Source organism: Ammodytes marinus (genome assembly GCF_949987685.1).
Source record: "Ammodytes marinus genome assembly, chromosome: 1".
NCBI lineage: Eukaryota > Metazoa > Chordata > Actinopteri > Uranoscopiformes > Ammodytidae > Ammodytes > Ammodytes marinus.
The window spans coordinates 4,259,200-4,283,567 of NC_137230.1; the positions used below are offsets into that span (position 1 = coordinate 4,259,200).

At 41.0% G+C, this 24,368-nt stretch overlaps 1 protein-coding gene across 1 annotated transcript in view; it reads left to right on the forward strand.

Moving 5' to 3' along the window:
• Positions 1–18,420, forward strand: part of minar1 (membrane integral NOTCH2 associated receptor 1) — a gene marked incomplete at both ends in the record, with an annotated part of 39,271 nt that extends 20,851 nt beyond the window's left edge. The window contains 2 exons of the mRNA XM_080031169.1: positions 4,068–4,331; positions 18,223–18,420. Of these exons, the coding sequence (XP_079887295.1) occupies positions 4,068–4,331; positions 18,223–18,420 (462 nt within the window). The remainder of the gene's footprint in view (positions 1–4,067; positions 4,332–18,222) is intronic.
• Positions 18,421–24,368: the final 5,948 nt, after the last annotated feature.

Below are 24,368 nucleotides of genomic sequence, written 5' to 3' on the forward strand. Positions count from 1 at the left end.
CCAGATTTAGCTCAAAATGCTACCTGCGATTAATGTGCTGTGCAGCCTGAACGCGGAGTTGTGTGTGTCTCAATGGCGGAATGGAAATTTTGACTGGGGGTGGCCAAGGTGGGCCACAGAGCTAGAGTGGGGTGGCCATCGCACCCCTGAATAAATAGCATGTGATATGCTGTACAACCAATTCAAAGATGATTTATAATCCCAAATGCCCAAATCATGTTAGTATCCATTGTAATGTTTGTCAGAAAACTAAACCCCTGAAGGGGGGTCTGGGGGCATCCCCCCCAGAAGATTTTTTTGTGTTTTTAACATGTAATCTAAGCATTCTGGTGCATTCTGGCGAAGATAATAAAGGAAAAAGTCAATATTTATTTCAGTTCAGATGAATAGTAAAATTAGCAAGACAATGTAGTGGGTTAAATAATTCTCATAACACATACGTGGGTCTTTGATGGTCACTTTATTAAATCATTATACAAACAGCGTTTACTCACATCAGCCTAGCAGGATGGGTAGCATGCAGTCAAGAAGAGGAGACGTTTCCTCCAAGCCGTGCGGGGGTAAAAAGCCCCCCTAACAGGGAAACACTAACTTAAGGCTTATGCCTCTGATACCGTGCAGCTGTCGTTCTTATCAGCTATGTGGCCTTCTGCCCGGGACAGTTTGACTGTTTTCTGGCTATTCTCCCAGAATAGGCCCATCATCCTACCCACGGTTTCACAACTTCGTCTACACAAACATGACATGCTTATCTGCTTTCCATATCACCCCTTCTCTCCCATAGAACTTTTATTCTACATATTCCTCCTCTCAGGAGTACCTACTCCTGCAAACAAACGATGTTATGTGAGCCAACTTGCTAGCAGCCAGATGCCTAACAACTGGACAGAGGGACGGATGACCACTAGCTTTTGACCAAATATCTTGCTAAAAAAATAAACCTTTATTTATGAAATTCTGCCCTAAGAACATGTTACACTTGCTAACTACAAACTTAAATTTTTTTATTCAGATTTCAAAAATCTGCTGGGACACGTGCCCATACACATGCATGGGTGGCACGCATGTCACAAGCACACTTATGCTGTTTTCAAGACCTTTGCTGACCAGAGACCAGTTCTAGTGGCCACAGTTCTACCATTAATTCAGTACTTGAAAATTGCAAACTGATCTCATATCAGTGGATTGGAGTGTTTGTGTGATGAACTTGGCAACTACCTATCAAAAAAAGTTAAGAAAAAAATACATATCATCTCTGAACTAGGCTACATATCAGGAAAAAAATTTAAATTACAAAAAAAAAAAAAAAAAAAATTAAGATTAAGATTTTTTTTTTTTTTTCCCATCCCCCTCGCGCCCCCCCGGTAGAGTGTCCGCGCCCCCCCGGGGGGGCGCGCCCCACCGGTTGAGAACCACTGCCATAGAGAATGCATTGCAGAGCTTGCAGTTTGAAAAAGAAAGCTTTTACATGAAAGTCAACGAGAGCGCTGGGGGCGATTTCAGCCCGGCGCTCGGTCGGTATGGAACACAACTGCTCAGAGGAAAACAGGCTATCTTAATTTTTTACAAAATGTATTAGTTATCATCATTAACACTAAAAAATATATACATATTATGTATTATTAAAAAAAATATTAGGCATATTATCTTTTTATTTTTTTTTTGACTCAAGGAGGGCGCGCCCTATTGGCCAGCCGCCCCTGCTAAACATACAACCAGATCTACTATGAAATGGTTTAAATCAAAGCATAGTCATGTGTTAGAATGGCCCAGTCAATGTCCAGAACAAAAATCAATTGAGAATATTGAGAAAGACTTGAAAATTGCTGTTGACAGACGCTCTCCATCTAATCTGATGCTGAATCTGAACCTTGAGCTATTTTGCAAAGAAGAATGGACAAAATATATCAGTCTGTAGATGTGCAAAGCTGGTAGAGAAATACTCCAGCTGTAATTGCAGCGATAGGTGGTTCTACAAAGCATTAACTCAGGGGGATGAATACTTTTGCACGCCACACTTTTCAGTTTTTTATTTATAAAAAATAAATAAAACCACGTTTCATTTTCATTCCACTTCACAATTTTGCGCCACTTTGTGTTGGTGTATCACATAAAATCCCAATAAAATAAATATACGTATGTGGTTGTAATGTGACAAAATGTGGAAAATTTCAAGGGTTATGAATACTTTTGCAAGCCACTGTAAGGCCTACTGATATTGTATTGCCAGCATTTTTTGTACTACTACACTGACAACAGATGATACAGGTCATTGTGTTTTTAACTTTGCAACGCCATGTGAAATCCTTCCTTGTGAAACACTGTCCATACTAAAATGAATCAACCACAGATCAATGATTAATCTAAGTTACATTTTTAAACATTTCCACATGTTCTGCTGGTAAATAACAAATGTATTTCTTGCTGCCATCTGGAGAGAATTCTTCAGAAGGAATGGAACATATCTGTTCTGTCTCAGTGTGTGTGCAGGAGTGTGGCTGCAATCAGTGAGAGGGCAACATACACATACTGGACTCCAGTCTGACAAGAACGTTGGTATTCAACAAAACATAGGATTACCCGCGCACAAGAGAGACAACAACATTAATAAAATCTCTCTCTTGTTTACAATCCCTTCCCATGGCATGTGCAGTGTGGATAAAATAAAGGAAGTAAAAAGTTAAAAGCTTACATAGCAATGGTTGGCTGCCACATTCAGCTCCACTGACAGTAACAAGCCCCTACCAGCTGTAACTCCAGGACGGACATGCTATTTAGGGGAAATCTCAAATCCTCAGTCTGTTGTGTTCTATTTGTTCTGAGTCAATAGGATTCACTCCCCTCTTTTCCCTGCATTCATAATTAAATTGGTTCAAATGTAGGCCAACTAAAACAAATTTAAAGCAAAAACAAACAGCAGTTTTTTCTTACTGTTAATAAAAGACACTTGCATTTATGTGAGCTTAATTGACCCTAGAGACATTCTTCTAATGGTGGTTGCTATTTATGGCTGCTGCTTGTAAGTGCTGTGGTGGTCAATGCAATCCATACTCTATCTTGGTAAATGCTTTATGGGGCAGCTGTGGTTCAGTAAAAAGAGAGTGGGTTGTTTACTGATCAGAGTTGGCAGTTTGATCTTCACCTCTCCTTGTCCACATGTTGAGGTGCAAGACACAGAACCATAGAATGTTCCAGATGGTCAGGCCAGGCTGCCATCGGAATGGCCTCAAGATTGCAAGACGTGACACAGACAGAACAAGTGAAATTGAGATAAGATTTTTTTTAAAACATTCAATCATTTGAGTTTAATAGTCAAAATACATTTATCAGGATTGTCAGATTTAGTAAAACTTCCAATTTATAATATAATAAGCCTTAACCCTTATCCTCTAATTGGCCAATTGCAAGTCCAAAATATGCCCCCTTCTGCTCTATACTCTTCAACTGTCAAATAAAGGTTAAAATACTTAAAGAATATAAAACTTTCTGTTGTTCAAAATTTCTTCCAAATGGAGGTCATACACATTCTGCTGGAATCGGCAAACTCTTCCCAGCGACAAGCCTTATTATTATGTTGTTTACCAAAAAGGTTTAACACACATTTCATTTCAAGGTTATCTCTTGGTTTCAAACAACACAGCCATAAAAATGAAATATCCTTATTCATTGGAGTTTAATTTACCCTATTTTAAAAATGAATATCAAATATATACTTAAGGGTGAATAAAAAAAGAGAACAAACGTAACCATTTCCGAGGAAAATCTTAGAAATCCTTCTTCTCATCTCTGGTCGGGGCGTGTCAGTGTTTGATTGACAGCAGCTGACAGACAGCCAGGGTGCATGTGTTAAACTGAGACACTCCTTGTCTTACAGTTTACCGGTTATATTGGCTGAGAGTGATGAAATATGACAAGTATCTGAAGTGCTAAGACAAAGGTCCTGGTTGATATAGAGAATGAGTGACTCCCTTGATGTTCTTTGCAGAGGCTTATAAGGTTGAAGAAAGATGATGCCCTGGTGGAAACTGCTGACCTCTGTGTTCTGTAATTCTCTGTCCATTTTTCAGGCAGAGAGAGAGCGTCAATACGAGCTCCCCCAGGCCCACCGCCCCTCCAAGCCCCAGAAGGAGTCCTACCTGACGGAGCAGGTGTTCTCTCCTCACCCCTTCAACCCCTCTGTGAAGGCCCATGTGAAGGGCAGCCCCCTGTACACAGACCTGAGGCTCACCAGTCTGTCAGAGGGCAAGCGTGGCCTGCCCTCCTGGACCATCGAGGATCATAAACGCAACTCAGGAGACAAAGGAAAGCAGCTCACAGCTCTGGATCTGCAGGTATTGTACTCATTGTGGCGACCGTGGCTCAGGTGGTAGAGCGGGTTGGCCAATGATCCAAGGGTTGGCGGTTCGATCCCTGCTCTGACACCTGTGTCATGGTTGTTGTGTCCTTGGGAAAGACACTTCACCCACCTCGCCTGGTGTTAATGTGTATGACTGCTGTATGTTTGAGGTGGTGGTCGGAGGGGCCGTAGGCCCTGAATGGCAGCCACGCTTCCATCAGTCTGCCCCAGGGCAGCTGTGGCTACTATCGTAGTTTACCACCACCAGTATGACTGTGTGTGAATGAATGGAACCTGGAACCCTGTAAAGCGCTATGAGTGCCTTGAAAAGCGCTATATAAATCCTATCCATCATTATCATTCATTATTATTATTGTATTGTAAAGACTCCCGGCACCATCACAGGAGGGCCGTAGGGATTCGAACTAAGCATAGCTGCTATGGCTAACTTTTTTTTTTTTTTGCATTTTCAAGCTTTATTTGATAGTACAGAGTTGAAATGGGGAGACAGAGAGAGACCTGCAGTAAAGGTCCACGGGTCGGATTAGAACCCGCGACCACTGCAACAAAGGCTGGAGCCAATATGGTACGCGCTCTATCCAATACGCCACCGGAGCGCCCGCTATGGCTAACTCTTAACACTGTGTCCTTTTAATAGGGCTGATTATTTCAGGGCTTCTCTGAGCATTCAGATGGACCCTGTAATGAAACTAAGGGTGCTTTCGCACTCGCCTTGTCTGGTTTGATTGAAACAAACTTGTGTTTGTTTTTTAACATGCTGCAGTTCGTTTGTGCAGGTGAGAAAACAGCAATGACATTCGTTTGCGCACCAAAAGCAGGACCAACCAAGCGGACTGAGACCTTGTTGAAGAGGTGTTCTTGGTACACTTCTGAATGCCTTGCTAAATTAAAGTAAAGTCAGATGCCACATTTCTAGAAACTGACCAACGGCAACTAGGCATGACCTTTTAGTCTTCAGCGTGTCTGATAAGTGATGACAACGTCCTCCCTCTAGGTTTACCATGTGTAGAAAAGGGAAACAAGTTGCAAAAACATTGAAATTGAAATTTGTCTTTTCGCATATCCCCTCTCAAGTTACCACACTTCAGAGGGGGTCAGAGTGCAGGGTCAGCCATAGTACAGCGCCCCTGGAGCAGTTTGGGGTCAAGTGCCTTGCTCAAGGACACAATGGTAGAGATGGTGGGCACCATAGATGTAATACCAACCACCAATAGTTTTACAACTAACACCCTCTTGTCTAGTGCCGGGGATCGAACCACCGACCTCATGGTTACTGGTGGGTCCATCTTTCCTCTAGGCCAGGGGTGTCAAACTCATTTTCACAAAGGGCCGAATTACGACATGATAATCACACGAAGGGCCAGACATGTCGCTTACTGACATGCCTTCTTTTTAATCCAAAACTCAAACAACATATCTAGGTATATAACCTGCGTACATACGAGGCATAGGCTAGATTTTGTTTACATATTTTGGGGGACAAATTATATGTGGGGGGTATGGGGGTGCTCCCCCAGAAATTTTTGTGCGTCAAACACTTAATTTCCTGTATTCTGGTGGATTTTTCTGTTTTGGTTTTCTGTGCCTTTTCTGCGTCAATTTATTGTGGAAATGTCTTTATTTTTGTAAAGGAAAAGACAACATTCAGGTTCCTGGTGAAACAATTATAAAGGACTATAATGCAGTAAGGCTCTCAGGCATCCTGGATTGAGCCACAATATGTTTTCTCTTGGATTTTTCAAAACTTTCTGCACATTCAAAACATATCACGTTTTTTTATTTTATTTTTTTATAGGAATCATGACCCAGCACCAGTGTTAACTATTTATAACACTTTACATTGGTAATGAAATGCAAAGCCACCATTGGAAACAAAAGGGGTGGGCTATCAGCGGCTATCTAACGTTAGTTAGTGAGCTATATTGTAACTTCAGGCAAAAGTTAGAAACCAGATAATGTTAGCATTCATCCTTAGACAGTTGACACAATCAATCATCATATTAGCATGCTATTTAGCCCCATAGATTGGCCTATTTACAGCCATTAGAAAACTGACATCTTTTCTTCAATGCAAGTTCATCAATTCATGGCTTAAAATCCTGAGCTGTGGAACTTTCAGCAGACATTCCTAGTGGTAAACTATGCGAGTGTCCTAACGGTTGGGAGCGTGTGCGACGTGCCAACATGGCACAGGCTCCACATGAGAAAAAAAAAAAAAAAAATCATGATAATTTTTTTTTTTTTTTCGCGGGCCAAATTGAATGGAATTGCCGAATTGGTTCGCGAGCCAGATTAAATATTGAAACAGGCCAGATTTGGCCCGCGGGCCAGAGTTTGACACCCCTGCTCTAGGCCATCCTACCACCCCCCACTTTCTGGAGATAACTGAGTTACACTCACATCTGTTTGGCTTCATCAATTGAGATGGCAAGTGTCCCATATTTTATTTACTACTGTATGGATTATACAATTACCCCCCCCCCCCCCCCCCCCCCCCACACACACACACACACACAACGTAAACCCATTCGTGTATGACCCTCAGGGCCTCACAGGGCTTCTGTCTTGACACACGTGTCATTGTGGTTTCTGTGCTAATGCAGGGACCCTGTTTAGCCTGTACACAAAGAAGTATTGATGGTCACTGTATGGCCTTCAGAGTTACAGGAGATCCAGAAATCAATGACTCTCCCTGCCCAGCTCTGGGTGTAGCTAAGGTCGTGTTCACTTCCTTGGTGCACACCAGTTGAGAGCCGATACATTGTTTTGTTTTTAAGATGTTTCGGTTTGCGTTCACAAGGCAAAACTCAAACCGATTATACATTGTAAACAAAAGTCACGTGCACGGAAATGCTGTCAGACAGTTCGGAGAGTAAAAATCGCTCACAATTTCTACCATCGCCTACATCACAGAGCATCGGCCGGTTGTTTTCATGAAGCGCATATTGTAACTGCCATAATCTATTCAATGTAGAGCTACTTTCCCCTGTCAGCCCACGTTACAATAGCAGCAGACTGTAGCGGGCGGAGCATATGGGCGTATGCTCTGACAACGTGCGCTAAATAACATAATTACACGTGCATTAATGAAAGACATTACGCAAAAGACAGCGAAGTGATGCGTAAATACTTCGCTACCTGTGATTAGTGTGGATGGGGTTCACACCAGAGATGATCCGCTCCAGAGTTCACTCCCAAGCGGACCCAGACCACCTCTTCAAGCAGAGCAGAGTCCGGTTGTTTAGTTCACACCAGAGTCTGGAACTGTGTTCACACCAACCCAAATGAACCACACCTTAAACAGGGCTTAAACGCTCCAGGGTTCGTTTCAACCACACTAAACAAAGCTGGTGTGAACACACCCTTAGATGCATCTGACTGCTCCTTCAAATGTCCTTACAGGTTCCATTAATGGCCTCAGGAAGGCCGTAACTGACTGCATCAACTGACAAAGTTGGAAACTGCTTTGAGACAGCTTTTTTTTATCTTTTATTGTGGCCTGGTCCTTTATATCAAAATGTTGTTGTAGGGCCCTTAAGCCGGTGAATTACATAAAGACACACCCACTCCTCCATCACATGGAGGTAGCAGCGACCCATGCAACAACAAGCGTGTTAAGCACCATGAAAGGCATAGTAGAAGGAGTTGTTCTGTAGATTGTGTCTACAAGTGCAAATAGTTGGATCAAAAGCACAGCAACAACACAAGTAAAAAATCAACTATTTCAATTGAACATTCCCCAGTCAAAAAATACAGAAAATAAATGTACATTGAATTCTTAAGTGCAGTTTAGCAGGACAGATATGTTGATAGATCTGCAGCCTCTGATTTGAGAAGTGCTGGCACAGTGCTCAGTGATATTTTGCCTGGCTGTCGACTCCACTGTGTTTATCTTAAATCATGTGGAAATTAAACTAGGGCTGCTTTCAAAAAATGACCCCATAAAGCTCTACACACATGAGACAAGTCCATTCGAACTCGACATTTGGCTGTTTACGAGGGAGAAGCCACATTACTGCTACACATTAATCCCGTGTCTTCTCTGTAATTAAAAAATAAGAACGTGTTTGGTGTTTATTTTGTGGAATAACATTAGATTGACATAAGATATGATGTAACCATTTACAATGTAGAATATAGTAGAATATTGGGACTGAAATCTTGAAAATGTATGTGATGTGTTGGGTTGATGTGATGAACAGTTTCACTAAGCAATTTTTTTATTACTTGTTATTCTCATAGTTGTGATTAACTGTACTGATTAACCGTTTTTTTTTTTTTTTTTTTTAAACTCACCATCTGCCAGCAGCTTTGTGTTGCTGTGTGTTCACATCATGCTGCTCTGAAGCATCCACATAGCAGCATGATTACCTTGAGTAGCCCATTCTTCATGTGTACAGCTATTGTTATCATGCCTCACTGTGATTGGCCGAGGTGTCTGGGAACCAAGGGGCATTAGTGGGTCTTACTGTGAGTGTATTTATTAAGTCAGCACAACCTGTGATTTATGTTCCACCTCATCCAGCCCTTCTGCACACTGCACAGCTGCACACGCACAAGCCAAAACAAAAGGATCGCATAGAGACACACACACAGTGTGAACCCAGGTCTCACAACAGCTAGTAAGCTATTCTGAAGGCATTTCTTATCATCTGCTGACCGGCTTTACAGCCATCTGAAGGGAGCAGGTTCTTGTCTGTTTGCGTCAGTATATTCTCCTATACAACACACACAATTATGACTAGAAATTGTGACAGCTCCTGGCACCTCCTGATTGCTGATCGTCAACACCCATGCTGGCTGCTCTCCTGAGCTATAAAAGCTGCAGGAGTCAGCCACTTGGTCTCCCCTCCCTTGACGTATGGTTTGGTTTGGTTTGGTTGGTTTTGGTTAGTTAGGTTTAGTTAGTGCTGCTTTACACTAGTGATGGTGTGATGAGGCCCCGTGAATGTGTCGAATCTTTCTGACCAAATGCTTCACCAAAAAGCCTGATCAACAAAGCCCCATTTAACAGCTCATTTAGGAATACTGACATCTGCTGGTATGTTACATTAGTGGCTCTCGTATTTTTCCAGTTTGTCAAAATCTCCATCAGAGGTATTTTAAAGCCAGATGAAAAACCTAATCTATCCTGATCCTGGTATGTTGATAAAGTAATATTGATCGTATATAAAAATATAAATTGGTCAGTTGTGATATATTGACACATATAATATAATAATATTATTATAATATAATATTATAACATAATACATATATAGAGTGTTGGATGAGTGGTGTTTAATACGTTGTTGGATGAGTGGTGTTTTTTATGGATAAATAACCATATGAAGTGCTTGTGTGACTGGGTTATAATTGGGATTGGGGAAGTTGGCTGGGGGATGGGGAGGTGTTTTCATTGATTTTTATTTAGGAACAAGATCTTTTCCACAGTGTTGGGGCTCAGGCGATTCCTTCTTTTTGATACAACTTCCCCAGCCTTTGAAAATACCCGTTCACAGGGGACTGAAGAGGCAGGGATACACAAAAACTGAAGTGCCAGCTTGTACAAGTGAGGATAAAGGTGCTTGTGAGTGTGCCAGTACAGCAGTGGATCCTCATGTCGTGGGACGTTATGTTCTCCCAGGTACCGCTGAACCTCCACCATAGCCTCGGCCTCTGCATTGGACACTCCACGCTTCTGAGTCACTGTCGTGTCCAGCAGCTGCCACAGGTTACTACCACCTACAAAAAGAATACACACCAGTATGTCATTAAACATTTATAATATAGATGTCATCACAGGAACACTTCCTGTACCTGAGCTGGATGTGGATGATGTTGAAGCCACTGGTGCAGCAGCATCACAGGTGGCAGTTGGAGGCGTCTGTGGAGCAATGACTTGCATTTCACGTGCACATTCTATTTTCAGTCGTTTGACCCCCTCATTTGCTTTCAGTGGGCTGTGAAACCCCAGGTCTTTAAACCTGGAGTCCAGCAATGTTGCCAGTGTCATGACACTGACAGACTCCAAATTTGCCATGTGATCTATCAGGCGATGGATGAGGTTGTCAGCTAGGTGTTTTGCAGGGTCAGTTTTTAAATTTGCTGTCTCACACTGAATTGTGTGGTGGAGCATCTTCATCAGAGGTATAACCTTGGAACCAGAGGCACGTTTCTCCTCAGAAAGTTCCACTGTGGCTCGCTGAAATGGGCCTAACACCTGTAGTGAGAAAGTTAGATCAGACTATATTAGCTGTATAAAGATTAAGCATGAGAGACAATAGAGGGGGTGTTGTCTGAAGTTTTTGCTCTTTAGCTGTAGTGCTGGTCCGGAAGTAGGTCACAATTTTCCTGGACTTTTCACGTAAGTCTGCAAGCATGGGAACCTGGTCAAAGGACTTGTGCACAATTAAATTGAGGGCATGAGCGACACAGATGCTGTGCCTGACTTGCAGTATCCTTGCAGAGGCCTTCATGTTTGCTGCAGCATCTGTGACCAAGCAGCTCACCTTACCCCTGATCCCCCAGTCATCCAGAATCTTAGCCTGTGCCAGGGCTAAGTTGTCAGCTGTGTGACGCAAAGGAAAATATTCCACTCCTAGCATTGCCGTATTAAGAGTGTGTTCCTTTGTGATGTAATGGCACGTGACACCCAGATATGCCTCCATGTTCATGGACGACCACATATCTGCTGTCAGACTTACAGCTGCAGCCTTCTGGACCTCTTCCTTTGCTTTCTCCTTTGCCAATGTAAATTTCTCTTCCACCATAGCCTTTAAAGCCTGTAAAAGAAAACAAAGGTGCGTGATAGATATAATATTACTGCTGAAATCTTTGTAATAGTAATTCCACTAGCATCATCGATTTGTAACTCATACATACCTGTATTGATGGAAGAGTGTAATTTGGATCAAGGACACGGATAAGATTCCTAAATCCCTCATCCTCTACCACTGAGAATGGTTGGGAATCTTTGGTGACCATATTAACCAGGGCTTCATCCACATCATGCTTCCTGGTACCTACACAGAAGCAAAAATATGTCAGCATAGTACAGGAGTATTAAGGGGTATTGCATGTAAGAGATGAGGTATAATATATACCTGGCCTGGTTTGTGACTGTTCATTGTCATGTAATGCACAGTAATGCCTCCACATACAGGTGGTGTTGTTGCTGTATGAGAGTTCTCTCTGGCACAGCCGACACTTCACCTTAAAATAACATTGTTAGGAGAATTTTTAAAGAACATTTCATATTGTATGTTCCAGCATACGTATGTCTTGTGAATATTATCGCTGTATCCATGTAAGACATATATATTATGGATCTTATTTATGTTACCTCATCTATTTTATCTACCTTCTATCATTAATCTCATACTTTACCTTATTGGGAGAAATCAGGTCAAAATGCTGCCAAACTGAAGATGTCCTTCTCTTACTTGGTGGTTCCATAATCTCACTTGTCAATTCTACAGATAACGATCACCAACACCAAATTTACCTCAGATCCGCAGAACATTTCCTCTATTTCCCGCAGCTTTTTAAACAAATCGGATCACGTCACGAGGCAGTCACGTGACTAAACACAAACGGGGCTTCGTTTGTCAACTTTGTTTGAACAAATTTGGCAATATCTAACTAATTATGTGTTCATTTGCATCTCTCTAAAACCCAAATATCTTGATGTTCAAATATTTACTTTTTTTTATACATATTGGAGTCCAAAGTATTTGCTAAACATATTTTTGTCTTAAAAATGCATTTTTTTTAAAGAACACACATGTCATAAATCAGACAATCAACAACAACCTTCAGAATAATGCCCGAAGTGTCTTGCCATAAACACAACCTACAAACTGTTACCACTGGTATCATGATGCTTTTGGTTTGTCCCTCTGCCTACCGCTCTCTCTTTAACAGCAAATACAAGGATCAGTCAAAATATCAATATTCTGTAAATTGGAATCTATACAGTGAAGAATGTCTCTGCAGCAGTATATTCAGCAAAGCAGTTACAAAGCAGATTGGATAAATATCAAAGCAATCCCTCTGTTGCAGAGCCAGGGGTTTTGTGGGTCTAGACATTTGCGGTAACTGTGTTCTCATCACATCCTAGCTCCAGAGAATGATTCTCCAATCTAAAGGGAAAATTGGAGCTACACTTCATTAGTTTGAAGATAGTATACCTGACTGGCACTCTATACCTCAGACAGCCTAACTTTTAGTGTGGACCTAGGGACTGTAAGTGCTGACGATGTTATGGCAATGTGCAGAGTCAGTTCCTTTAGGGGACCTTTGTGGTCGGCCCACTACTTTCTCATCATTTCATGTCAGCTCTCTACTGTCCCTGTCTCGTTAAGGCAAAAACGCCTTTACAACAAAATATGGTCGTAATGTGGACAGTCACTGCAGTTTGTAGTCAAGATGTAAAGTGCAAAGTGAGGTCAAGTGTGCATGTAGAGTGCACAGAGAGTGTGAGTAGATTAGAAAAAAATGACTCATCTCGTCCCTGTGCCTGCTGCTCTCAGTGGGACACAGTGAGAGCTCACAATCTGCTCTTTGTTTGGTGTCGAAAAACTCAAAATTCATCAATCATTTCAACCCTCGTCATGTCCTCCCCACTGCCATACACCCTTTGTCCCTTAGTTTTGGAATTTAGGCCAACAGACCTTGTTTATAAAAAAGTATACCAGGCGGGGTCAATTCCCGCCTGTTTTGACTGTTTCTAAAGCATAAAGTATAAATGATCATTAACCTCTGTGTCTCAGCTTTTTGTCAACTTCATTCTAACTCATTAACTGACATAATAAACATTACAACTAGGGTTGTCAAGCGATTAAAAAAGTTAATTACAGGCTCTGTGATTAATTAATCTAAATTAATCGCATACTTTTATGACACTTTTATGCCTGTTTATAAACAGCTGTATAGCCTACTAGAGTTTGTTTCTCTCTCTCTCTCCGTCTCTCGTAACTTCTGTCTCCTCCCCTCAGCAAGGTTTCTACATGAAATAAAATTAGGAACTAGCGCCAAATTTTCTCAAAAAACCAATGTAGCAGGAGCAACTTAGCTGTTTAGCTCAAAGGGCCATAACAGTAGCTTAGCATGCTTGACCGCATGGTGAACAGCAAGGAGCACAGCTCAGGCCTAAACTGGATGTAAGTCACCCCTCCCTTGCCGTTTTGAATCTGGTGACAAAAACCCCAGGTGCCACCTGACTGGCCAGAGAGGTCACTGGACCCCGCCTCCTACCCTGTGGCTTAACTTTTTTTGAGACGTATAAATAAGCCATTTACAGCGTTATTCAGTCTCAGAAATGGCTTTCTGCAACATAGGCTACCTTAGCAGAATGTTATAATTCTGTATTATTTGCATTCAGATTTACCTATGTAACTGACGGTCCATTGCGACTACAAGGGCAAGTGGGAAAGTGGGTTCCATTTAAATCCTCCGCTCCTCCCCCGCCCAGTCTCCCTCCGCTCTCCAAGTTCCCTCCGTGCAACGTATGCTGTTACGTCATACCAAGGGCTGAGGGTAAATGAACGAGGGGAAGTGCAACTACTATTAGAATGCAGCTATTGTCTCACAAGATTGTCCGCCATTTTGGTAGTTTTCTAAAACTCCCGTCTTGTAGTCCACCATTTGGTTCTCATTGTTACACGCACTCCCGCACGCACACACACACGCATACACACACACACTGACCATTACAGACATTCGTATACAGAGATACAATTTTCTAGACATTTCTTCTTTTTATTACTTGTGATACTTGTTTCTCTGCTGGTATATTTGGATGATGTTACCTTAAGTTCATTGTTGTTCAAATAAACCTGCCCTTTTATTGTAATTAGAAGTGTCTGTCAGTCATTTGTGTGAATATTTTGTGAGATGTCAGCCTCTAATACGTCAAGAATTAATTTAACCTTCAGTACTGTGGATACACGTATTATCAGATTTGTAAACTCAATAATAATTGATTTATTATTAGATTTTATAGAGTGATAATTAAACTAGGTTTTATTAATATTGATTTATTTTAACTGATCACTAGACTTAATCAACATTAATTTTAAACCATTGATAAAACGAGACATTTTTGCTATTTTAAGTGGAGAGCTGGTGCCCCGAATTTGAACTTTAATAAATTATTAAAGTATTATTAATCTTCAGATCATTTCTAATAGCAAAATTAATCTGAATGACTTGTAACCAGAAATAAAGGTTGTCCCCATGTGAGAAATTACTACAACAAGCAGACTAAATGACGAGTTTCCATCCCCCACAACAGGCAGCGCTGCACTGCCACAGATGCGCATAGCCTATGCCGATTAATTCACCATCGTCGTACTCATAGGCAAAAATATTGGCACACACACACACGGGGCGGGTGTCCGTTCATGCGGGAGACGATCCAGCTAGCAAACAAAATTGAGACACACGGAGGAAGATTGAGAGATACTGTTTTGAACCTACATTGTTGCACCCACTAAATCAATAATGCACAGACACTGCGGAGAATAAAGTAAGATGTCTTCCTACCTTCATGCTTATTTGCCCGAAGCATCCCATAAACCGTCCATAGAGCCCTCAGCCCCTTTCCCCTGCTTCTCTCTTTACTTTTCTCCCTTTTTACCCGTGCGGGCCGTGTCTGCAAGCTACAGGTGCAGCTGCGCACCACTTTTGCAAGGGCGATTAATCTGCGTAAATTTTTCTGTGATTAATTAATCGAAATTAACGCGTTAATTTGACAGCCCTAATTATAACACAACATCAGAACAGAACAGTTTTAACTTTTCAAAATGAACTTTTTAGAATTAAGTCACTTTGGATGTGTCCCTCAGTTGCATGCAAGACAGGTAGTTATGGAGTGATCTTAGCAGATGCACGCATTGCATTTTGGCTGAACGTGGTTCAAAATGAGCTCACAAGCCTCTAAGGTAAAGCCTGCTGCCTACTGATCATGCCGCCTGTCTTTCTCAGACTAAAATTTTAAATGGTGCAAAGTCTGCACGAAACGATCTGTTTATGTGTTTTGTTTTCGTAACCATTGCTTGACCCCAATATCAAAGGCACAGGTGTGTGTGTGGGGGCGGGGGTGTGTGCATGGAATTATTCTCATAATATTAAATTACCTCTGGATGAAGGTCCTTGCTATATGTTGTGACTTTCTTGAGATGACAGATCAGGTAATATTTTTACCTGATCACAAACTTTTCTTTTGCTCTTTTTTCGCAACAATTTTAATAATGTCAAACTACATTTCTTATTAACCTGAGCCACAGTGTGACCCAACATTCACCGTCTCAGTTATTGCAGCCCAAGCCTTCCTTTTTTTGAATCCATTATGACTCTTGAGGAAACACTTAATGCCTTTCCTGGCATCCCCCTCAAACACTAGTGTTTTCAATTTCTAAAGTCGTGAAATTGTTCTGCTTTCGGTACACAACACAAGAACACATTGCTGTGTTCCTGGACAGCATCATACATTTTTAATTTCTTCATAGTCCACTGACTGACATTTGTTATAAAATGTCAATCTTCCTAAACCTGGAAATCCAGACCCACATCAAGAATGATGTAGGGTCTGGCCATGAGCTATAGACCTTCCCAATTCAAGGGGGCGGAACCAACGCATGCATCTCAAAATACTACTGCACGCAATTAGATAGCACTACGACCGACCAGTGGCGGAGCCAGGAAATTTTCATTGGGGTGGCCAGGATGGGGCCAGTGATAATTTTTGGGTGGCAAGCACAAGGGCTTCGGTTTTGCTTCAACATAAGTGTGGGTCTGGGGTACTCCCCCAGAAAAAAATTTACTTCAAACATACCATTTTGTGCATTCTGGTGAATTTTAATGTACTTATTTATGCCTTCTGTAGCCTATTTAATTATTATGGTGGACATGTCTACATTTCTGTTAAGGAAAAGACAACAGGATCCCAGTGACGTAAATATAATGTTATAAAAAGCAGCAAGGCTCTCAGGCATCTGTATTGCTTTCAAATATTTACTCTACTGTATTGTTCAAAAACAAATTTTTAGGACACTACTCATGACACAGCAGCAGTGTGAACTATTATGACACTTTAAATTTTGAAATCATAGGGGAATATGTATTAACAATTAGGAGATATATCAATGTTTTAACATCCTAAACTGTTATTTTTACCTCTTTTGGGGGAATAGGGTTGTCTTTCTTACTTTTTGAGGGGTAAAAATGTATCTCTTCTGATTATTGGGGTGGGGGGGGGGACATCCCCTGTGCCCCCTCCCCCCGCCCCACCTCCCCAAATCTACGCCTATGGGCAAGCATGTGTCTGAGTTGCTGAAAAAAACTGCACCACAGCTGCCACCGAAATGTTCAGACTTCAGAATTTGCAACAAAGCCCTAATGATCATAAAAACAAGATGCTTTATTTAAACTATGTCCATGTTAAGGTGGTGATTGTATTTTTTTCGGCTGTACTGAAACTAACGGAGGGAAGCGACTCACTGACTGTATATCCTCTTGTTGCGCTGTCAGTTTGCAATGCCTACATGGCTGTGTTTTCATGCTCGTGAAATGCAATCCGATCGCGGAAGCCTCCCCTGAACAACGTTAGCGGACATGAGATCCCCGGCGGCCGGTTATCATTTTAGCCGTTAAGCCACAGAGCTTTTCTCACCGGCAAGGTGATGACACCGTTACCCACAGTCACAGTCTCACCCCATGTTTCACTGGGTGAATCACTGCTTTGCTCGCGCAAGGCTTTTGTGTTTCGGTTTAACATCAGTCTTGGGCGAGCAAGTGTTTTAACTTTATGCTGAATAACCATTGCACTGCAATCGCTGAAAGCGAAATAGGTCAGGCGGGGGCGGGGCAGAGCGCACTAGTAGAGATGGAAGGGTTCGCTTACTTGCCAGTCGAAGCGTCAGGTCTGTAGTTACCATGGTAGTAACAGGCATTCAGGCTTGAGCTGTTACCATAGGCTGTTACATGATGTGTGCGTGCGGCTAAAAGGTCCGACAGTGTACTAGCGGTGTAAGAAAGGTTCCGCATTTTTCCACAGCCGTCAAAACTATTGACGGCTGTGATATGGCGCTTGGGGTGGCCAATGGGGTGGCCGAGATTCTGCGGGGGGTGGCCGTGCCCCCCCCCCCCCCCCCCCTGGCTCCGCCACTGCGACCGACTACGACCAATCAGAGCAAAGAAACAAGAGACGTATTTCACGTATATTTAGCGACCAGCGGGGCTAACTGGTTAATTAAACTTTTGACGTTTACGGTCGGCAAAACAGCAAACACATCTTTCTTGCTAATCTTGACGTCTTCTATTAAGTTTTAAAGAAAAAGTTACAAGTCCAAATGGTTAAGTGTCGAGGCCAAAGCCGTTTCAAACAACGTATCCGCCGCCATCTTTGTTATTTACTATCACGACTTCGACTGCGCAGCACCGTCGTCATCCAGTTACGCCCAGCCGATATCAGATAGTAAGATTTGATTGGGTGACTCGGAATTAACGGTTCGTGACCCAGAGTAAGCTGCAGTGCTAGCGGCGAGTCTGGATTTCCAGGTTACATCTTTCTCAGACCTGTGCATCCTCTTACTTACTTACTTATCCTTTTTTTTTTTTTTTTTTTTTTTTTATGAAGTCTGAAGACTTTTCTGTTTCCATTTTAACCTGCAATTTTTATTTAATTTAAATGTTCTATTTCTATTCATTAGCTTTTTAAATGTTTTATTTCTATTCATTCGCTTTTCTAATGTGTATTTTGTTTTTTAATCTTGCCCCTGTAAAGCACTTTGAATGGCCTTGTGTCTGAATTGTGCTATATATATAAACTTGCCTTACATTGCCTTGCCTTACTTATTGCTTCTTTGTTTTGTTTTGATCAGACCCAGGAGTCCCTAAACCCCAACAACCTGGAGTACTGGATGGAGGACGTGTACACGCCGGGCTACGACTCGCTGCTCAAGAGGAAAGAGGCAGAGTTCAGGAGGGCTAAGGTGTGTAAGATCGGAGCGCTGATCGCAGCCGCTACCTGCACCGTCATCCTGGTCATCGTTGTTCCAATTTGCACCATGAAAACATGAGAGTACGAGCCCTGATGAAGTAGCCCCCTGCCTAGTGGAAGATTTACTATTTGTGGACTGGGTAATATAAGGGTGCAACATAGATTTATAGACATAAATGAATGTGTTGGGGATGTGGCTACTGTATCTTGAAGGTTTTTTCTGTTTAGCAATGCGGTATTACTTCTCGTTGGTCTTTTCTTGGCAGGTCAGCTATTGTACTATAGAAAATAATTCAGCAAGTGCATAACATAAAGTATATCTATTGGTTTTAACAGTCGTACTTGATTGTATTGTTATAAACTGTGCAGGACAGTTGGAAGCTCGTTCATTTAATTGCCTGTCTTGAAAACTGCTGCAGATGATAAATTGGATTTGTTATTATAGCCAGCGTATGCTATTTTTTATTTTTCTTATAATTACTGTACAGTGTAATTTGATAGTTATTTTTTGATGAATTATTCCGGTGAATGTAAGAATCTATCTTTATTTTATTATCTTTATTCAATTACAGCGAGCATTTTAAGTGAATACATTTGTGCCACACATTTTTCTAACTAGAAGTATATCGAAGTTTCTAAAGTTGAAATAGATGTATACTTGTACTTAGACTGAAGACACAGTATGATTAAACAACTAAACTGAATGTATTGATAATATCAGCCTACCTGCTAGTAAAGTAATGACTTGAGAAGTGATTTGAATGTATATGCCCTCCCCTCTTTCTGTAACCCAGCCAGCACATAACCACAGCCCTTCTTCATTAAACCTTTCTCTTCTAGTGTTTGCTCAGTGAATACTTTGGCATTGGGCATCAGAGTAGACTAGTGAGGCTCACCTGGGAACGATCGCATGGGCTCAGCACTTTTGCACACAATCACAAACTAAGCATAATATCATCCTTCTCAACAGCTTTGTCCATCACTGTCACTGCTGCAGTCCCCTTAAATGCCTTAAAGTACACCTCTGTAGCCCAACTAGCCCACCCATTACCATGCCCATTTCACAGCCTGACAACCCTTGGTTTAGCTCAATATAAAAAAGTAACCCTGAGTAACATAAGGCTGGTATAATTATATATTTTATATATCTATATTTTGTGTTTTATTTATTTTTGTCAACAAATGTAATCAATGCATTGGTGATTCTCTTTACACGTTCTGTTTTAAAAGTTGGTAATCTTTATTCACTGATATTACAGATATACACTCATCGGCCACTTTATTAGGTACAACGGTTCAATTTAACTCATCAGCCAATCCAATGGCAGCAACTCAATGCATCAAGGCATTACCTAATGAAGTGTCCGGTGAGTGTATATATATTTTTTATAGGTTTTACTTTTGAAAAAAGGTTCTCCTGAAACAGCTGGCCACTGTAGTTTAGGCAAATTCACATTGTGCATCTTTTGGGGACTGTTTTCCGTGGCATAGTGATACATTTGATTCTCTATTGAATATTGACAGCAGCAGTGGGATTAGGAAAAAAAATAAAATAAAAAAGGGTATGTCTTCATGGTGTGGCTCACAGATTAGTTTTTGGACGACAATAGAGCTCTATGATACAGATAAATAAGATATATCAGGCTCACACACAATACTTCATCGGATCAAATTATTGTCCAACCGTACATGGGATTTGTCGACAAAAAGCAAGATACAGCATGTCACCAGCCTTATCCTTTACGGAACCCCATGGAACTGGAAACATTGATTTGTCCTCCATATAGCCCAGTAAACATTACTATACTACACATGTACTGCAACTCAACAGAACAGCACTGAAATAATCCTACTGTACATTTATACATTTTATAATGTTCATCAGTGAGGTATTTATTCAACTCTGTTAACATTTTGTAGTTAAGTGCTGACTCCTATGTCTCATTGTTCTAATATTTAGTTCCCCGTGTGTATGTAAATAGGATTGACAACATTTATAATGACTATTTGCATATAATGCAGATTCTTTTTCATGCTGATGAAAACAGAAATGTGCACGGTCATAGTGTCATGAATCAATGAATATCAAGAGAATATCATGTCTAATTACAGACCTTGAATTACTCTATGTTTCAGATTTTTAAGTTATTTAAATCGGTCTGGTATTGTGGTTATTGATTGTTGGAGGCACAAACTAATCGAGATATTTAATGTATGTGGGCTCAAGAATGTGGATGTTATTTTGGTAAATATTTTGATTTTGATTGACATTAAGCACATGCCAATAGGACACATCCTTACTATTGTATAGCAATTTAAATGATTTTCATTTCACATTTTTATGTTTTCCAACATTTTTCAGTTAAATCAATTATGAACATTGAAGCGTTATCATTTTAGAAAAAGAGTTGTCCCTAAATTAACTATTTTAATTTGGAATTTCATGCAATTTTGCATGGCTATGAGTGAACTGTTCAAAGACACGATATGATCATGATGCGTTGCATACGCCTGACAGATATCTAGACAGCTAAATATCTGGATCTGTCTGCAAGTCCAAAACATGTTGTATGAAAAGGCTTGTGACTGGCCATAAGAGCAGCGACTAGCTTCAGCCAATGAGAGTGCAGGGCAGGGGATGAGGGGACATGCTAATACACTATAATAGTTTCTATAAAAAAAAACTGGCATACAAAGAAAACTGTTCAGGATTTATAACGAATACAAAGCACAAACTTGTTCAATATAAATTAACATTAAACCCTGCAGAACAGACAATCCTTGCTGTCTGCGTTTACAAATCTTTTTCTTTATTTTTGTTTTTTTCGCTGGAAATCAGCGCAAAATTACTTATTCATTGCGTTCATTATTTTAAAAAAAATGGTAAAAAAACATTTGCATGGTATTTCTCTATTCCTGTGTCATCTGTTGAGTGTTTTTATAACATAACACAGTCTAGAGAACAGTCAGACTTGTCAGAGACGTGTCCTGATCAAAGATCTTGTAATGTGGGACCCGCTGACTCCGATCAGTCATGTAGTGTGCAAACTACAGCGATGCAAGATGTGCAGTTACAAGTCAGGAAATGTTGTAGTTTGAACTGTACAGCAATCCTAAGACGTTGGAAGTTGTGTAGAGTGTGGCTGCGTTCCCTTGAGTCTCCAGAATGATCAGTGAGTGACATGATGCTAAAAATGCATCTCTTGTGGCCATTACGAGTTACAGAGTTGTTTTTGTTTGCCCATTGAGATTTAGAAAGGTTTAGAGGTCTCGGCCTGTACACCAAATCAGTGCCATATGGATGGATGGATGGATGGAGAGAGATAGATAGATAGAGAGAGGTCCTGTAGTTGATGTCACAGCTATACTGATGGGCAGATGACATGTTATACAAACACTGCTAGCATGTAAACACATTAATACTGACTGCTGAGGTGGCTAGCTTTCCACTATGCCAGATATATTTTAAAAAATCATAATGCCCTAATAATGCCAAACCAAGTCCAATGACTGGATTCCATGCGGGTTAATACAGATTATCACCTCACAATTATTAACAAATTCAAACAATTGGTGTAGATGGCAACAATCCTTCGTAACTGTAAAAACAATAGAATACAGCCGTTTTAATTTTTATTTCTAGCAATAAGGTTGAGCTTTAGGCTTGAAGAAGAAAGGTCACAAATCAAACATTTAAAACACAATAGTGATAAGAGGAGCAGCAATGTTTATAACAGATTCCCTTGTGCACTGCTTCTGTCCTTCAGTAGCCCATAGCACCTGCTCAGATGCAGACGTCACTGCACAAACCTACAGAGGACATATAATACAATTTCCTGGGGCCTCATTTATAAAACTGCATACAATCCACCCCAAACATGCATAAGCACAAAACTCAGAATGTGCTCATGCAAAGAAATATATAACATGATTTTATCCAAGGAAATATACAGTTTCAATTCATATTTCTTTGTAACTTTGTACAAAACAACTTTTTCCGATCGTCTAATATATATTCCCTTTTCCGCTGGCCACACACAAGGACAAACCTCCCAACTTTGCAATTTAGCCAAAACATGGAAGCTATAAGGCTACTTAATGGGTAATTCTCAACCTACATCTTAACTGCATGGATGGTAGGATGGCAAGGTGGCCAACCAGTATCCATGAGGTTGCTGGTTCCATCCCCAGCACCGGATAGGAGGGTGTTAGTTGTAAAACTAGCAGAGGCTGGTATTATGTCTATGGTGCCCACCATCTCTTTCATTGTGTCCTTGAGCAAGACACTTAACCCCAAACTGCTCCAGGGGCACTGTACTACGGCTGACCCTGCGCTCTGACCCCCTCTGGAGTGTGGTAACGAGACGGGATATGCGAAAAGACAAATTACAATGTAACCAACCATTGACAAATAAAGTAACTTAACTTAACTGCATGCCAACCATATAGACTACAGTATATTCACAACTATAGGTAAGCTAATACATTGTGAAATATATTTGGTGCCAATCGTTTAATAGTAAATATGTGTTATTTTCTGATCTTCTGACATTTACCTTGTGGTGGAACCATCCAGTGACACTTTTCCACATAGAATCTTTCTTTAAATACCAATGTCTGTGGTTAATCATGATTACGGTGCCATACCGTAATTCCGACGCCTCATTGTTCTGACGTCTCAATGGTCCGAAATATTTCCCATTAGATCGACATGCCACTATGCCGACGGTTCAATGTTACGAAAACGGAACGCATTGGTCCGAAGTGCCGTTTGTCCGATTATTCAAAAAGGAGGAGCATTAGACTGACGGTCCTATATTCCGACTATATACACAATCCCTGGAGTTTCTAACTCTCTCTCTCTCTCTTCTCTCACTCTCTTTCTCTCCTCTCTCACACTGAGCACCAAAATACAACCTATTGGCCTTCAACTCACGTTCACAATGCATATTGTAGAGAAACGGCGTTTCAGCACCATGGACAGAGAGCAGAGGTCAGCACGCGCAAGCCCCCACACACACACAAACGAACACACACACAAACAAACACACACACAATAGGCTATGTAGACGGTATAAGGTATCAGTTTGACTAAATCAATACCAGCAAAATTATTTAGGCTAGTAAAGCACACTGCAAACACATAAAAACAACACAGAACAGACAAAAAATGGTTACATTTTTAGTCAATAACTAGAATCGCATTGTTCAGGCAATCGATGATTTTTCCCCATCCTTAATCAATGTACTGATTCTGGTTCAGATTGTAAATCCACTGTCTGTAATAAAAATAGATGCTGATCCCAGCTGTGAGAGACAGAGACACTTTTTGTCTTTAATTTAATCATCCACCACTGCATTGGATCTGCCTTCACTACAGGGAATGTTAGCAGCAGCACACTGTAGGAGTCTGTATAATGTTTTAGGCTCAAGGCACAGTGTGGTGTTAAATGGAATCTTACTTTAATAAAAAAGTTAGTGCTCTGGGGCCGGTTTCCCAAAGCCTTCGTAGAGCCTTCTTAACGCTACGTCATTCGTAACCCCTACGTAGAGTTCCTACTTAACATTTCGCCTGTTTCCCGAAACGTTCTTTGCTACGAATCTCTTTCGTACGTCCTACGTTGGTAAGGTTGGTCTGGAGCGCCCGCAGAGCCTTCTTAGCTCTACCGTAGGGATGTTTCAGCTCTCATTTGTGTCATTTAACTAATAAATCTGACTGTATTTCATATCAAACGGACACAGCGATGACTGTATTAAATAACAAACTGTTAAAAACGATAACTGTATATAGCGTACATATCACATTTAAAGTAAGCTATATATGTTAGCAGAATACCATTCACTCTGATTCACAAAGTGTTCAAACTATAAGTAGCCTACATAGTCATCTAACTGACTTGACAATCAGCATTAACTGATTGGATGCGATGTCCGTCAATATGAAAATAGGCTACTTTATACGTGATACTCTACAGCCTACAGTCGGATCGTTTTTATCAGTTTGATATTTAATACAGTCATCGCTGT